General features: G+C 43.1%; 1 protein-coding gene across 8 annotated transcripts in view; it reads left to right on the top strand.

The window, feature by feature from the left end:
- Csnk1g1 (casein kinase 1 gamma 1) overlaps positions 1 to 17,199 on the top strand; it is a 129,989-nt gene that overhangs the window by 17,236 nt on the left and 95,554 nt on the right. For 7 of the 8 annotated variants that reach the window (XM_004662540.3, XM_004662541.2, XM_004662537.2 and 4 more), the window contains one exon: positions 13,658 to 14,050. In XM_004662540.3, the coding sequence (XP_004662597.1) occupies positions 13,870 to 14,050 (181 nt within the window). In that variant the 5' untranslated portion in view covers positions 13,658 to 13,869. Of the gene's footprint in view, positions 1 to 13,657; positions 14,051 to 17,199 lie in introns of those variants that run through there. The other variant, XM_045160140.1, reaches the window with a different exon arrangement.

Genomic DNA, 17,199 nt, shown 5'->3' with positions numbered 1-17,199 from the left:
CTGAGCACTCCTTTGTTACTTCTTCTCAGCTAACTCTTTTTTATTTTCTGTTTTTTGAGGTAGGCTCTCACTCTCACATCCTTACTCTTTATCATACCTAATAGAAGGACTTTGGGACCTCTGAATGGAAATACTGTATATTACCTCTGTCTTGGTGAGCTTTGAGATGGTCTTTGTGGGCTGTGAGGAATAATGGATGTGTACCTATGAGCATGTGTGCTCAGGTGTCCATGGTAATCACCAGGTTTCAGCTCAGCTTTTTTGTTTTGTTTTGTTTTCTGAGGTAGGGTTGTCTCGCTCTAGTCCAGGCCGACCTGGAATTCACTACGTAGTCTCAGGGTGGCCTGGAACTCTTGGCAAACCTCCTACCTCTGCCTCCCTTGTGCTGGGCTCATCTCAGCATTTTAGGGTAAATTACTAACCATGGACTGTAATGAAACAGCTTCCCCACTGAATCTCAGGTTCTTTTCTTAGCCTGAGGCTATCCAAATTCAGTTCTTCACCATCCATACAAACAGCTGGCCATGGCCACATATGCCTGTAATCCCAGTGCTGTGGGGACCAGAGGTCTGAGCTCTGGGACCATGAAAACTGTAGCTCCAGGGTCAGACAGAGACTCTATCCAGGGAAATGCACAGATGAGTAATAGAGGAAGACACCTGATGTTCTCTGGTCTCTACATGTGCATATGGGGTGTGTGCATCTACACATGTGTACACCACATGCACAAAAAAGGTGAAGTTATAGTCTATACTTGGTAAATACACATTTGACTACATTAAAATGAATATGTGTTTTTTGTTTTTTTTTTTTTTTTGAGGTAAGGTCTAGTTCTAACCCAGGCTGATCTGGAATTCACTATGTAGTCTCAGGCTGGCCTTAAACAGTGATTCGCCTACCTCGGCCTCTTTAGCGCTGGGATTAAAGGCATGCATCACCACTCCGCAGAGAGAGAGAGAATGGGTGTACCAGGGCCTGTAGCCATTGCAAACAAACTCAAGACACATGTGCCACCTTATGCATCTGGTTTTACATAGGTACTAGAGAATTGAACCTGGGTCCTTAAGGCTTTTCAGGTAAGCACTTTAACCACTGAGCCATCTCTCCAGCCTGAGCCCTATTTTTTTATTTTTATTTTTTAGAGACAGAATGGGCAGGCCAGGGACTCTAGCCACTGCAAATGAACTCCAGACACATGTGCCACCTTATACATCTGGCTTATGGGGGACCTGGAGAATCGAATCTGGGCCCTTAGGCTTTGCAGGCAATTGCCTTAACCCCTAAGCCATCTCTCCAGCTCAAGCCCCATATTTTTAAAAAACATTTATTTCTGGGCTGAAGAGATGACCTTGCACTTGAGGCGATTACCTGTGAAGCCTAATGACCTGGGTTTGATTCCCCAGGACCCACTTAAGCCATATACACAAATGGTGCATGCATCTGGAGTTCATTTGCAGTACTTCGAGGCCCTAGCACACCCATTTATTCTGACTGTCTCTCTTTTCTCTTCCTCTGCTTGCAAATAAATAATTTTTTTCCCCCCTCCTACCTCTGCCTCCCAAGTGCTAGGATTAAAGGTGTGCACTACCATGCCTGGAAAACAAATTTCTTTTTTTGTTTTTTGAGGTAGAGTTCCACTGTAGCCCAGGCTGACCTGGAATTCATTTTGTAGTCTCAGGGTGGCCTTGAACTCAAAGCGATCCTCCTACTTCTGCCTCCTGAGTGCTGGGATTAAAGGCGTGGGCCATCACACCCAGCCAATTTTTTATTAACCTTTTTTTTTTCAAGGTAGGATCTCACTCTAACACAGGCTTACCTGGAATTCACTCTGTTCACAGGGTGGCCTTGAACTCACAGTGGTCCTCCTACCTCTGCCTTCTGAGTCCTGGGATTAAAGGCATGTGCCCCCATGCCCAGCTTTTTTTTTTTTTTTAATTATTTATTTATTTATTTGAGAGCAACAGACACAGAGAGAAAGACAGATAGAGAGAATGGGCGCGCCAGGGCTTCCAGCCTCTGCAAACGAACTCCAGACGCGTGCGCCCCCTTGTGCATCTGGCTAACGTGGGACCTGGGGAACCGAGCCTCGAACCGGGGTCCTTAGGCTTCACAGGCAAGAGCTTAACCGCTAAGCCATCTCTCCAGCCCCATGCCCAGCTTTTATTAACTTTTATTTACGTATTTGACAGAGAGAGAGAGAGGAATGGGCATGCCAGGGCCTTTAGCCAGTGCAAACAAACTCTAGATGCGTGAGCCCCTTGTGCATCTGGCTAATGTGGGACCTGGGGAATCGAACCTGGGTCCTTTGGCTTTGCACGCAAATGCCTTAACTGCTAAGCCATCCCTCCATCCCTAAATAAAAATATTTTTTTAAAATATTCTTTTTTTTTTTTTTTTTTTTTTGAGGTAGGGCCTCACTCTAGCCCAGGCTGACCTGAAATCCACCATGGAGTCTCAGGGTGGCCTCGAACTCATGGTAGTCCTTCTACCTCTGCCACCTGGGTGCTGGGATTGAAGGCGTGCATAACCACACGCCCGGTTTAAATATTCTTTCAGAGAGTGAGAGAGTGCATGAGTATGGGTGCACTGGACCCCCTGCCACTGTGCTCCAGAGGCATGCGCCACCCTGTGTATTTGGCTTTATGAGGGTACTGGGGACTCAAACCCTGTCTGTCAGGCTTTGCAAGCAATTGCCTCTTAATCACTGAGCCATCTCTCCAGCCCATAGTGTAATTTTTTTTTTTGTATGGTAGGGATAATCTGTTAATATTTAATGCCATAAAGCAACAATGGAATTCTGCTTTCATGTGGTTGTATATTTACAAAACTAGAGTAGAATGTTAAGTAAAAACTGAAAGTACAGATTAACATGCATCTAGTGAAACCGGGGCCTGAAGGATGCACATCTGTTGAGGAAACAAATCATACAACCATTCAGAGCTGTAGCATCGTTAAATGTTTGTGCTTTGGTTCTGTTTAACTGTTTTGAAACAGTTTTTAATGGATTTAGAAAAGGTCATTTGCTCTAAAGAAGCAACTTGAAAGACCATTTATTATGCTATTAGTTGTTTTATATTAGTGGCATTTTGGTGCATTATTATTTTGTTTCCATTTTATTTGTTGGGGAATGAAAGGGTTAACTGACTCAACAAAATGAGTTAATTGTAGAACTATGTTTCAAAAAGTAAATACAGGGCTGGAGAGATGGCTTAGCGGTTAAACGCTTGCCTGTGAAGCCTAAGGACCCCGGTTCAAGGCTCAGTTCCCCAGGTCCCACGTTAGCCAGATGCACGAGGGGGCGCACGCGTCTGGAGTTCGCTTGCAGAGGCTGGAAGCCCTGGCGCGCCCATTCTCTCTCTCTCCCTCTATCTGTCCTCCTCTCTGTGCCTGTCACTCTCAAATAAATAAATAAATAAAAATTAAAAAAAAAAAAGTAAATACAGTTTCTTGAATTTGTAGAAGCACACTTTTTTTTTTTTTTTTTTTTTTGGTTTTTTGAAGTAGGATCTCACTCTAGCCCAGGCTGACCTGGAATTCACTATGTAGTCTCAGGCTGGCCTCAAACTCATGGCAATCCTCCTACCTCTGCCTTCTGAGTGCTGGGATTAAAGGCATGAGCCACCGTGCCCGGCTAGAAGCATACATGTTTATGTATCTTTTGTTTTTTTATTTTTGTGAGGCAAGGTCTCACTCAAGTCCAGGCTAATCTGGAACTCACTCCGTAGTACAGACTGGCCTTAAGCCCATGGCAATTCTCCTATTTTAGTTCCGGAGTGCTAGGATTAAAGGTGTGTGCCACCATGCTTAGGGCCTAGAAAGATTTTAAGGCTTTGAATTCTAACTTGAATTCACAATTAATGCAAATAAACTCAAGACACATGTACCGGGATTACAAATTACAGAGGTGGGAGAATTTATCAGTATTGATCAAGGGAGGGTTCAGGCCTCTGATTGGTTTGAGAACATCTATTATACCCATTAAGAGGTACATGTTATATACAGATGTTTTAACTTTAAAATAGTAAAGTAGCAATCCTAGAAGTAGATCACCACAGATGATGATGATGGTGATTTTCTTCTCCTTCTCTTCCTCCTCTTCCTCCTTTTTTTTTTTTTTCTTTTTGTTTTTTCAAGGCAGGTCTCACTCTAGTCCAGGCTGACCTGGAATTTGCAATGTAATATCAAGGTGGCCTTGAACTCAGTGATCCTATTACCTCTGCTTACTAAGTGCTGGGATTAAGGCCTGTGCCACCATGCCCAGCTTGGTCATAATTTTTTAAGAACTATAGCATGTATAACTATAATACATGATTATCTTATTCTGATTTTAATGTGACTTAGTAATAATGTCATAATGTGGTATAAAAAATAAAGTGAGGGATGAAGAGGTGGCTTAGTGGTTAAGGTACTTTCCTAAAAAGCCTAAGAACCCTTGTTTGACTCTCCATAATCCATGTAAGGCAGATGTGCAAGGTGACAAAAGGTCGCACATGGTGGCACAAGTCTGGAGTTTGATTGCAGTGGCTGGAGACCTGGGCATACCAATTCATATTCTCTCTTTCCCCCATAAAAAATTACCCAAAAATATAGCCGGGCATGGTGGTGCATCCCTTTAATCCCAGCGCCTGGGAGGCAGAGGTAGGAAGATCGCAATGAGCTCGAGGCCACTCTGAGAATACATAGAGAATTCTAGGTCATCCTGGGTTTGGGTGAGACCCTACCTTGGTGGGGGGTGGGCGGGGGAGTAAGGCTGGAGAGCTGGCTTAGTGGTTAAGGTGCTTGCTTGGGAAGCCTAAGGACCCAGGTTAAATTCCTCAGAACCTATATAAGCCAGATGCATATGGTGGCACAAGTGTCTGGAGTCATTTGCAGTGGCTAGAGGCCGTGCTGTACCATTCCCTCTATATATCTCCCCCCCCAAATACATAAGTAAAAATAAATAAATAAAGTAGTATAACCTTTTACATCATGTGTACTTTATTTCTTTTTTACTCCTTATTTTATAATGTGTACTTCAAAACTTAACTGCATTTAAGCTGGGTGTGGTGGCTCACGCCTTTAATCCCAACACTCGGGAGGCAGAGGTGAGAGGATTGCCATGAGTTCGAGGCCACCCTGAGACTCCATAGTGAATTCCAGGTCAGCCTGGGCTACAGTGAGACCCTACCTCGAAAAACCAAACAAACAAAAAAAAAAACTTAACTGCATTTAAAAAAATTATGTATTTCAGAAAGAGAGAATGGGCATGCCAGGGCTTTCAGCCAAAACAAATGAGCTCTAGACATATGTGCCATTTTCTGTATCTGGCTACATGGTTGCTGGGGAATTAAACCTGGGTCCTTCGGCTTTGCAGGCAAATGCCTGAATCACTAACCCATCTCTCCAGCCCCAGTAACTGCAGTTTTTAGTAACTACTTTTTTTTTGCATGGGGGGAAGTAAGGGGCTTTCTTCAAGGTAGGATCTCACTGTAGCCTAGACTGACCTGGAGCTGAGTCTGTAGTCCTAGACTGGCCTCCAATTCATAGCGATCCTTCTGCTTCTGTCTGTCAGTGCTGGCATTAAAGGTTTGTGTGCTGCCACACCTGGTCAAGTAACTACTTTTTTTTTTTTTTTTTTTTTTTTTTTTTTGGTAGGGTCTCACTCTAGCCCCGGCTGACCTGGAATTCACTATGTAGTCTCAGGGTGGCCTCAAACTCAACGGCGATCTTCCTACCTCTGCCTCCCGAGTGCTGGGATTAAAGGCGTGCGCCACCATGCCCAGCTCAAATAACTACTTTTTCTTTAAAAATATTTATTTACTTGACAGAGAGGGAGAGAGAGACAAAATGAGAATGGGTGCCCCAGGCCTCCAGCCACTGCAAATGAACTCCAGATGTGTGTGCCCCCTTGTGCATCTGGCTTACATAGGTCCTGGGCAATCGAACCTGGGTCCCTTGGCTTTGCAGGCAAATGCCTTAACCACAGGCAAACACACTCCAGATGCATGTGCCGCCGTGTACATCTGGCTTATGTGGGACCTGGAGAATTGAACTGGAGTCTTTCAGCTTCACTGGCATGTGTCTTAACCGCTAAACCATCTCTCCAACTCCAGCTCTGTTTACTTTTTAAGACAGGGTTTCACGTAGCCCAGGCTGGCCTGAACTGTTTGTGTGTCTGGTGGAGTGTATGCAGATATATGTGTCCTTGTAGTGTGCATTCCCCTTTAGTGGCAGAGGAAGGTCAGGTATCCTCCACCATTGCTTTTCTACCCATTCTGTTTTTACTTTAACCTGAGTCTTTTACTGATCCTAGAGCTTGCTGTTACTTACATGAGCCTCAGTCTTTCTTTGATCTCTGCTCCCTATAGGATTGGGGTTACAGACATGTGTGGCCACATATAGCTATTTATGTGAGTCCTAGAGATTGAACTCAAGTGGTCTCATGCTTTTGTATACTTACCCACTGAGTCATCTCTCCAGTCCTCACGCTCATTTTTTAGCTGAGGAGGACCTTGAACTTCTGATCCTCCTATCTCCATGTCCCAGTTGCTGGGATTATAGGCATGTACTGCTACACCTGGTTTATGGGGTTCTGGGGATAAAACTTTGTACATGCTAGGCACAAGCTACTACTGAGCTATATCCCCAGTTCAGTATTATCTTAATTTACTAGTACTCTGCTTGGATTCAAGAGACTTAAGGCCCTTATGAAAGTAAACTGGCATAAATCCATAGTAAAATAAATTCAAGTTTTTTCAAGATTCTATTTGTTGTGGAGGCAGAAGAACAGTAGGAGATACCCCTTCACCTGTGTGTGACTATGAGGGAAGGTCTTTTGTAGGCCATGATGTTCTTTTGTCTAATCAGTTTTACTTTTCTTCTCTTCCTCACATTTCCTTGAAGCTGTTCTGCAGGAAGAATGAGGATAAGGGGAAAGTGCCCTAGCGGGGTAGGCCCTATCTCCCATCGGGTTTGTTATTGTCCTGTAGTTGTCATCCTGTGTGACTCGTAAAGCAGCTGAGGCATGGTCATCCAGTGTTACTATTTACCTAGATTCTTTACTCTTTGAACCTCTCTCCTAAGTTAGTCTCCTCCTCCTCCTCCTCCTCTTATGAAACTGGTCTTCTCTATAGAGGAAGGATGTTGAAATAACAGTAATTTACTTGTTAGTAATTTCAGTATAATTCATTTTATTGGCACATTGCAATATTGGGACTGTGTTGATTTTAATCATAAAATAGTTTTAGCTAACATTTGGTAGCCCCCCCAAAAGAGATGTATAAGGTTTTAAAATAAAACTGCAGTCTGATACATTCTACAGTAACTGTTTCTTAAGTTCTGTTGCCCATAGAAATTTACCAACATCCTGAAGCAATTACATGAGAGAGTGACTGAAGGTGTAGTTAAGTTGCATATTCGTATGAATAATTTTTAACCAAGAGCAATTTTGAGAGCTGGTCATGGTGGCACATGCCATTACTCTTAGCACTCAGGAGACAGACGTAGAAGGATCACTGAGTTAGAAGCCACCTTGAGACTACATAGTGAATTCCAGGTCAGCCTGGGCTACAACAAGACCCTACCTTGCAAAACTAAAACAAACAAACAAATAAATAAAAAAGGAAGGAATGCAAGAATGTCACAGGGCTGGAGAGATGGCTTTAGTGGTTAAGGTGCTTGCCTGCTGTTGCAATCAGGTTCACATTGCTTGCAGAAATCACCTGACCGAGAGCAGCTTGTGAGGGAAGAAAGGTTTATTTTGGTTTACAGGTTTGAGAGGAAGCTCCATGATGGCAGGGGAAAATGATAGCATGAGCAGAAGGTGGACATCACCTCCTGGCCAACATCAATTGGTCAACAGCAACAGGAAAGTGTGCCAAACACTGACAAGGGGACACTGGCTGTAACACCCAGAAGCCTGCCCCCAACAATACACTGCTTCTAGGAGGCATTAATTCCCAAATCTCCATCAGCTGGGACCCTAGCATTCAGAACACCTAAGTTTATGGGGGTCACCTGAATCAAACCACCACATCTACAAAGCCAAAGGACCCAGGTATGATTGCCCAGGACCCATATAAGTCAGATACACAAAGTGGTGCATGCATCTGGAGTTTGTTTGCAGTGGATGGAGGTCCTGGTGCACCTATTCTCTCTCTCTCAAAATAAAAATAAAAAAGAATTTCAGTTCCCTAACGTATAAACTGTTTGAATTTTCCATTCTTTACTTTAAAAAAAGTATTTTTTATATTACAGACAGTGAGATAGATAGCCAGAGAAGTGTAGTATGTTCCCAAGATGGGGTCATAATGGAATGTCATGTGTCCAACTTCATGCTTTTCTACTTATTCTTGTTTGAGCAAAGTTTTTTACTAATCCTGCAGCTCATTGTTTTTGTGAGCTCCATTTCTTGGGTCTCTGCTCCCCTGTGGGACTGGGATTACAGACCCACACAGCTATGCCCAGCCATCTGTTGTGAGTTCTGGAGATTTGAACTTCATCTGAGGACCCCCTTTGGGACTTTGTGCTCACATAAGAAGTGTTCTTAAGCACTGAGCAACCTCTCTAGCCTTTGATGCTTTGTTTGTTTGTAAGGCAGGGTCTCAAGCTAGCCTAAATTAGTGTAGTATTCATTCTGTATTTCCACACTTGTCTTGAACTCTTGGAGATCCTCCTATCCTACCTCAGCCTCTCTAGTGCTAGGATTACACACATGTGCCACCATGCCTAGATACTGATGCTGTGTGTGTGTGTGTGTGTGCGCGTATTTAGAGTGTCTTTTAAAAAATATTTATTGAGCTGGGCATGGTGGCACACACCTTTAATCCTAGCACTTAGGAGGCAGAGGTAGGAGAATCGCCATGAGTTCAAGGCCACCCTGAGTATACATAGTGAATTCTAGGTCAGCCTGGGCTAGAGTGAGACCCTACCTCAGAAAACAATTATTTATTGGAGAGAGAGAATATGGGCATGCCAGGGCCTTCAGGCCTATGTGCCACCTTCTGCATCTGGCTTACAGGGGAACCTGGGTCCTTAGGCTTTGCAGGCAAGCACCTTAACTGCTAAACCATCTCTCCAACCCAAAAGTGTCTCAATCTTTTTTGTTTTATTTAGTTATTTATAAGCAGAGACAAGAGAAGAGGGGAGAGAGAGAGAATGGCATGCCAATGTCTAGCCACTGCAAATGAACTCCAGATTCATGCACCAGTTTGTTTATCTGGTTTTACATGGGTACAGGGGAATCAAACCCAGTTCGTTAGGCTTTGCAGGCAAGCACCAGAACCACTGAGCTATCGCTCCAGCCCTAATGTGTTGTTTTTTTTTTTTTTCAAGGTACAGTCTCACTGTAGCTCAGACTGACCTAGAATTCACTATGTAATCTCAGGCTGGCCTTGAACTCATAGTGATCCCTTTACCTTGGCCTCCTAAATGCTGGGATTAAAGGTGTGAACCACCAGGCCTGGCCACTTAGTTAATTCTACTGTGTGTGACTCAGTGTAAATATTTGGTCATGTCATAGAAATCTATTTTCTGTTGAACAAGACCATTATAATTACTGCATACTATTAACTACTAACTTTATGTAAGAAACTACAGGAGATATGACAGGATCCCCAACTTTAAAGAGTGATAATCACAGTGGATGTTAGAGTATGTGCATTTATAATCTGGTACATGGTAGGTGCCAAATAATGATGTAAAGATTTCTTTGCACCAACAAGCAAACAGTTTTGCAAGATAGACACTACCTGGGTGTCCTGTTCAACTCACTTCCTTGAGACAGCATCAGATCCTGTAGCATGCGTGCACAGTTCTTACGACTGTTCTCTCCTACATTTTATATTCATTTGTAAGCTTTTGACCCATTGGCTATAAACAGGGGCTATGTCCCACCTATCTATCTCGAGTGGGTCACAAAACTCAGGGAAAGACATCCAGTTTATTATAAAGAATATTATAAGAAATAGGATAAACTGGGGAGGGGGATATATAAGGTTTGAGTTTACCAGGAACCTCAATATCTTTCGCTATCAGTCCTCTTGGGTTTTTTTTTTTTTTTTTGTTACACAAGATAGGGTCTTGCTCTAGCCTAGGCTGACCTGGAATTCACTGTGTCTCAGGGTAGCCTTGAAATCATGGTGATCTTCCTACTTTTTTAAAAATATATTTTTTTTTAAATTTTATTCATTTATTTATTTGAGAGCAACAGACACAGAGAGAAAGACAAATAGAGGGAGAGAGAGGAAATGGGCGTGCCAGGGCTTCCAGCCTCTGCAAACAAACTCCAGATGCGTGTGCCCCCTTGTGCATCTGGCTAACGTGGGTCCTGGGGAACCGAGCCTCGAATCGGGGTCCTTAGGCTTCACAGGCAAGCGCTTAACCGCTAAGTCATCTCTCCAGCCCGATCTTCCTACTTTTGCCTTCGAGTGCTGGGATTAAAGGAGTGTGCCATCATGCCTGGCTTTATTTTTATTTTTAATTTAATTTAATGTATTTATCTGTGATAATTTCCTCCCCTCTCCCACTTTCCCCTTCAAAAATTCATACTCCGTCATCTCCCCCCCCACTCTCCAATAAATATTCTATTATTTTAATGTTACCATTTTTTTGGGGGGGGGGTTTCAAGGTAGGGTCTCACTCTGGTCCAGGCTGACCTGGAATTAACTCTGTCATCTCAGGGTGGCCTTAAACTCATGGCAATCCTCCTACCTCTGCCTTCCGAGTGCTGGGATTAAAGGCGTGCGCCACCACACCTGGCTTTAATGTTACCATTTTTTGCTCCTGTTATCAGGGTTTTGTGAAGGTAGTGCTAGGCACTGTGAAGTCATGGATATCAAGGTCAATTTCTTTCTGAATGATTGCATTGTAAACAGTACCACTCTTCCTTTGGCTCTTTCTGCCACCTCTTCTGCAATGGACCATGAGCCTTGGAAGATGTGATAGAGATATTTCAGTGATGAACACTCCTATGTCACTTCTTGGCATCATGGTGCCTTTTGGGTCATCCCAATGGTGACCACCATCTGAAAAGAGAAGCTTCTCTAACCAAAAGTTAGAATAGCATTAATATGTGGGTATGAATATTAAATAAAGTGCTTACAGGGCAGTTTGGTGAACATAATGTATGCATTTAGCCAGACAAGAGCAGGTGTTATACTCCTAGGGCTCATGACCTACCCCACCATAGGCTTTTGATTAGTACCAGGCTTGTGTACCTTCCATGGAGCAGTCCTCCAGTCCAGTTAGAGAGCAGTTGGTTTCCCCCATAACAAACATGCCACTATTGCACCCGTTTTGTCATTTGGTCTAGCTGGCAAAACATAAGGCTTGCATCCTCTTGGAAGTTTTGATAGAGACTCTAGTGCATGAACAACTGTATGGAACTAGGATTGTACAAAAAGGGTATGTTCTAATGCTAATAGACTAAGTGATCTGTCTATTTAGTTTCTTCTTGGCTTTTGTGCTTAGTATTCTTTCTTCCTGGATGGGATTGGTTTTCTGTTGAGAAGAGGATCTTAGGATCTATGATCAGACAAGATAGATCAGTAGCTGTAAAGTGGAAAAGATAATGTATTCTCATCTGTATGGCTTGCCTGAAAAAGAGAAATTTCTGTGGTCTGCCTTGGGGAAATAAGGATCCATGTGAAAGAGTTTAAACAAGGTCAGATAGAGACACCACTTTCTGAAGCCACAGTTCTCCCTTGTTCTAGTTATTTAGAAAGAACTAAGACTATGAGTAATGAGCCAGGAACCATGGACAGAACCCAAAACATGTATCATAATATCACAAGTACATGGATATCAATGATATAATCAAATGATATTATTGTAAATGTTTTTGTTGAGCTCCATTTTCACTTGGGACACTGAAGAACTCTGGAAGGGGTGAAGGTTAAAACTGTTTAAATTGGGCATAGTGACAACATGCTTATAATCCCAGCACTTGGGAACTGGAGATAGGAGGATCAGGAGTTCAAACTTGTTCTTTGCTAGATAGCAATTTTGAGGCCAGATTGTGCTACATGAACCCCTTTTCTCTCCTTCCCCAAAAGTGGGAGGGCTGGAGAGATGGCTTAGTGTTTAAGGTGCTTGCCTACAAAGCCAAAGGACCCAGGTTCGATTTCCCAGGACCCACTTTAGCTGCATGAACAAGGTGGTGCATGCATCTGGAAGTCCTGTTGCTCCCATTCCCTCCCCCTACCTCAAATAAATAAAAATGTTTAGCTGGGTGTGATGGGTGATGGCACACACCTTTAATCCCAGTACTCAGGAGGCTGAGGTAGGAGGATCACTGTGAATTCAAGGCCACCCTAAGACTATATGGTGAATTCCAGGTCAGTCTGGGTTAGAGCAAGATCTTACCTCAAAAAAAAAAAACCAACAAAAAACAACAACAACAAAAACAATATACACGCACATTTAATTTTGTGGCTTTATTTAATTTTTATTTGTTTTTGTTGCTGTTTTGGTTTGTTTTTTGAGGTAGGGTATCACTCTAGCTCAGACTGGCCTGGAATTCACTACGTAGTCTAAGGGTGGTCTTGAACTCATGGCGATTCTCCTACCTCTGCCTCCCGAATGCTGGGATTAAAGGCATGCACCACCACGCCTGGTAAATTTTGGTTTGTTTTTTTAAAAAAATACTTACCTGGTGCTGGAGGGATGGCTTAGTGGTTAAGGCATTTGCTTGCAAAGCCAAAGGACCCAGGTTTGATTCCGCAGGGCCCACTTTAGCCAGATGCACAAGGGATGTGCTGACATGGTGGCACATCTTTAATCCCAGCTCTCAGGAGGCAGAAATAGGAGTATTGCTGAGAGCTCAAGGCTACTCTGGGACTACAGAGTGAGTTCCAGGTCAGTTTAGGCTCAGAGAAAGGGTAGAGGCTTGTTGTAGAGGCACACACCTTTAATCCCAGCTTGGGGGGCAAAGGTAGAAGGATCACCCTGAGTTCTAGGCCAATCTAGAACTACAGAATGAGTGCCAGGTCAACCTGGGCTAGAGTGTGACCCTGTCTCAAAAAAAAAAAAAAGAGTAGGTGGCATGATTATTTCCCAATGCTTGGTAAATAGTAGGAGTAGGGAGAGGGAGTGAGTGGTCTCATTTCTGGCAAGTTCTGAACAAATTAAAAGTAAGAGCTCTTCATTTATTCATTTATTTAGGTTTTTCCAAGTTATCACTATTTCACTCTAGCCCAGGATGATCTGGCTCTTAGTGTAGTTCAAAGCTAGGTTCGAACTCAAAGTGATCCTCCTACCTCTACCTCCCACCACTGTTCCCTGCTTTTAATTTGTTTTATTTATTTATTTATTCTTGGTAGAAAAGGTTTTATTTGGATATATTTTTTAAGAAATATTTTATTGCTGGATGTGGTGGCACCAACCTGTAATCCCAGCATTTGGGAGGCAGAGGTAGGAGATTACTAGAAGAAAACATTTTATGTCAAAGACTTGTCTTCCCTTGGATTCCATGGTTTGCAGCCTACTGAGCTTATGTTAACACATGATTAATTAATCCAGATGGCAAAATTGTTGGAGGACATAAAACTAAAATGCATTTCTGGAAGCTCCGAGGATCTACTGTGTTCATCATTGGATAGGATCCATTCTAATTAGTAATGCCTTTTTCAATTTATTTTAAAATTTGACTTTTAACTATATTTTCTTGATTTTTACCTAGGTTACAAAATGTTCTCCTGTGCTTGAGACCTGCAGACTACATGTCCTTCAAAAACTAACCAATGGTTTTTCATCTCCTCGAGCTACATTAGAAGCATAAACATGGTGCCAAAACTCCTTACCATTCTCTGATTGTGGTTGCGTTGGACATACTTCTGTACCGAAGAGAGGTACACGCTGTGGTTACTAATTTACAAAGACTTGTGTAGGATCATGGACCATTCTAATAGGGAAAAGGATGAAAGGCAACGGACAACCAAAACCATGGCACAAAGGAATGCACACTGTTCACGCCCTGCTGGTGCCTCAGCATCTTCTGGGGTTCTCATGGTGGGACCCAACTTCAGGGTTGGCAAGAAGATAGGATGTGGGAACTTTGGAGAGCTCAGATTAGGTAAGAATTTTGTCATGTCAGTGGCTTCCACTACCAGTAATAACAATTGTTATAATGGCTAAGCAGTTTATAACAGGTATCAATATGTTTTTAATTTCTTAGGAATTAATCAGAACTTATGTTAAAACTAGGCATGATTGATGAAATTTCAAAAATAAAGTTATTATTATTATTATTTGTTTTGTTTTGTTTTTCGAGGCAGTGTCTCACTCTAGCCCAGGCTGACCTGGAATTCACTCTGTTGTCTCAGGGTGGCCTCGAACTCAGGCAGTTCTACCTCTGTCTCCTGAGTGCTGGGATTAAAAGCGTGCACCAACACACCTGGCTTTTTTTTTTTTTGAGTTAGGGTTTCATTCAAATCCAGGCTGACCTAGAATTCACTATGTAGTCTCAGGATGGCCTCAAGAGGCTTGTGCCACCACGCCCAGCCCAAACTTTTTTTTTTTAAGAGAGAGGGCTGGAGAGATGGCTTAGCAGTTAAGCACTTGCCTGTGAAGCCTAAGGACTCTGGTTTAGAGGCTAGATTCTCCAGGACCCACGTCACGTTAGCCAGATGCATAGGGGGGTGCATGCATTTGGAGTTCGTTTGCAGTGACTATAGGCCCTGGCGCGCCCATTCTCTCTCTGTCTCTCTCTCTATCTGCCTCTTTCTCTCTCTGTCTGTCACTCTCAAATAAACAAACAAAAATATACCAAAAAAAAAAAAAAAGAGAGAGAGAGAGAGAATGGGCATGCCAGGGCCTCTAACCACCACAATCAAACTCCAAGTGCTGGTGGCGTAGTGTGCATGAGTGACCTTGTGCACATGCATCATTGTGCATCTGGCTTACCTGGGTTCTGGGGAGTTGAATCTGAGTCCTTAGGCTTTGCAGACAAGCATCCTAACTGCTAAACCATCTCTAGCTCCTCTTCAAACTCTTAATCCTCCTACCTCAGGCTCTCAAATTCCAGGAGTAAAGGTTTACCCCCCCCCCTTTCTTTGTTTTTAATTTTTTGGGTAGGGTCTCACTCTAGCCCGGCTGACCTGAAATTTGCTGTGTAGTCTCAGGGTGGCCTCGAACTCATGGCAATCCTCCTACCTCTGCCTCCTGAGTGCTGGGATTAAAGTAGTGTACCACCATGCCTGACTCAATTCTCTTAAAAAAAAAAAATAGAGCTAGGCAGAGGTAGGAGGATCGCCATGAGTTTGAGGCCACCCTGAGATTACATAGTGAATTCCCTGGTAGCCTGGGCTAGAGAGAGACCATACCTTGAAAAACCAAAAAAAAAATTTTTTTTAATATTTATTTTATTATTTATTTCAGAGAAAGAGGCAGATAGAGAGAGAATGGGCATCCCAGGGCCTTCAGCTGCTTCAAACAAATTCCAGATGCACGCGCCACCTTGTTCATGTGGCTTATATGGGTCCTGGGGAATTGAGCCTGGTTCCTTTGGCTTTGCAGACAATTGCCTTAACTGCTAAGCCATCTCCAGCCCCATTTTGCCTCTTTTCTACAGCTATCAAAGTGCTACAACTTCTGGGTTATCTAAGCATCTTCCCCTTACCTTCATGAATCTTTTGTCAGGGTTAGTGGGTATTTTGAAGCAGGGGCTCACTCTAGCATAGGCTGACCTGAAAATCACTTTGTAGCCCCAGGGTAGCCTCAGATTCACAGTGATCCTCCCTCTGCCTCCTGAGTGGTATTTTTTTTTTAATTTTAAAAATGTTTTATTTTTATTTATTTGACAGAGAGAAGGGGAGGAAGGGAGAGAATGGGTGTGCCAGGGCTTCTAGTCACTGCAAATGAACTCCAGACATAACTTTTTTTTTTCCTAACTAAGGAAACAATCTTAAAAATTGGTCTTTGGTAATTTTATTGTGTCTGTATATAATATGTGGTGTGTGTATACACATGCATGCACCCCATATGCACACGTCTGAAGGCCATAGAAAGATGTCTGGTGTCTTGTTATTCTTCCACTTCATTTCCTTAAGACCAGATCACTCATTGAACCTGAAACTCCCTACTTCTTTTCTGGACTGACTGACTAGGGAGTCCCAGTGATCCTCCTGTCCCCACCTTTCTCAGTGCTGGTGTTACAGGCATGTGCAGCTGTGCCTGGCTTTTTCTGTGGGGTGGTGAAGATTGACCTCAAGTCCTTATGCCTGTATAGCAAGCACTCTTACTCTTTGAGCCATTTCTCCAGCCCTAAAATCTTTCTTTTGAGGCATCGTCTTGCTGTGTAGCCCAACCAGGCTTTGAGTTTGTAGTGATCCTCCTATCTCTGCTTCCTGAGTCCTGGGATTAAAAGTGTGTGCCAGCGGCCGTGGTGGTACATGCCTTTGATCCTGGCACTTGGGAGGCAGAGGTAGGAGGAGTTTGAGGCCAGCCTGAGACTACAGAGTGAATTCAGATTAGCCTGGGCTAGAGGGAGACCCTGCCTTGGAAAACACACACACATATACACACACCTCACTTGACTTGCCTCTGCTTTCTGAGTCCAGAGAGTACAAGCATATTTCAGCACACCTGGCAGGAAATGATATCTTCAATGTGGAGATGAGCTTGGAGAATATGACATGGTCGTCTTGTAGATTATTATGAAAACTCCTTGTGAGAAACTTTGGCCTTTGGAATAGAGGAATAGAAATATGTGATGATTGTTTATGACCTCTGCTACTTTAAAAAATATATTATTTATTTATTTGACAGAGAAGGGAGGAGGGAGAGAATGGGTGCACCAGGGCCTCCAGCCACTGCAGATGAACTCCAGACACGTGCGCCCCTTGTGCATCTCGCTAACATGGGTTCTGGGGAATCAAACCTAGGTCCTTTGGCTTTACAGGCAAGTGCCTTAACTGTTAAGCCATCCCTCTGCTACTTTTGATGGTCCTACAAAATAAAATGAAGTTACCTGTGATTTGCCTTTTTCTCTCCAATGGGGGAATCATCATTTACACTAGTCACATATCTCTCGGTACAGAATTGAATTTAAGGATGCCGAGAACAAGTTTACTTTTCATCATAGAAGTCTAGCAACCTGGAATTGGACATGACTAGGACGATGAGGGGTCTTTTTATATTTAGAAATATGTGCATGTTCGGGTTAGCAAAGCCAGCAGATGCTGCTGAGAATCAGAGTCAGACACGTAACTGCACACTTTGTGA

Source organism: Jaculus jaculus, chromosome 10, assembly GCF_020740685.1.
Source record: "Jaculus jaculus isolate mJacJac1 chromosome 10, mJacJac1.mat.Y.cur, whole genome shotgun sequence".
Classification (NCBI taxonomy): domain Eukaryota; kingdom Metazoa; phylum Chordata; class Mammalia; order Rodentia; family Dipodidae; genus Jaculus; species Jaculus jaculus.
The sequence above is the reverse complement of the archived record's forward strand: the minus strand, read 5'-3'. Positions and strand labels throughout refer to the sequence as shown.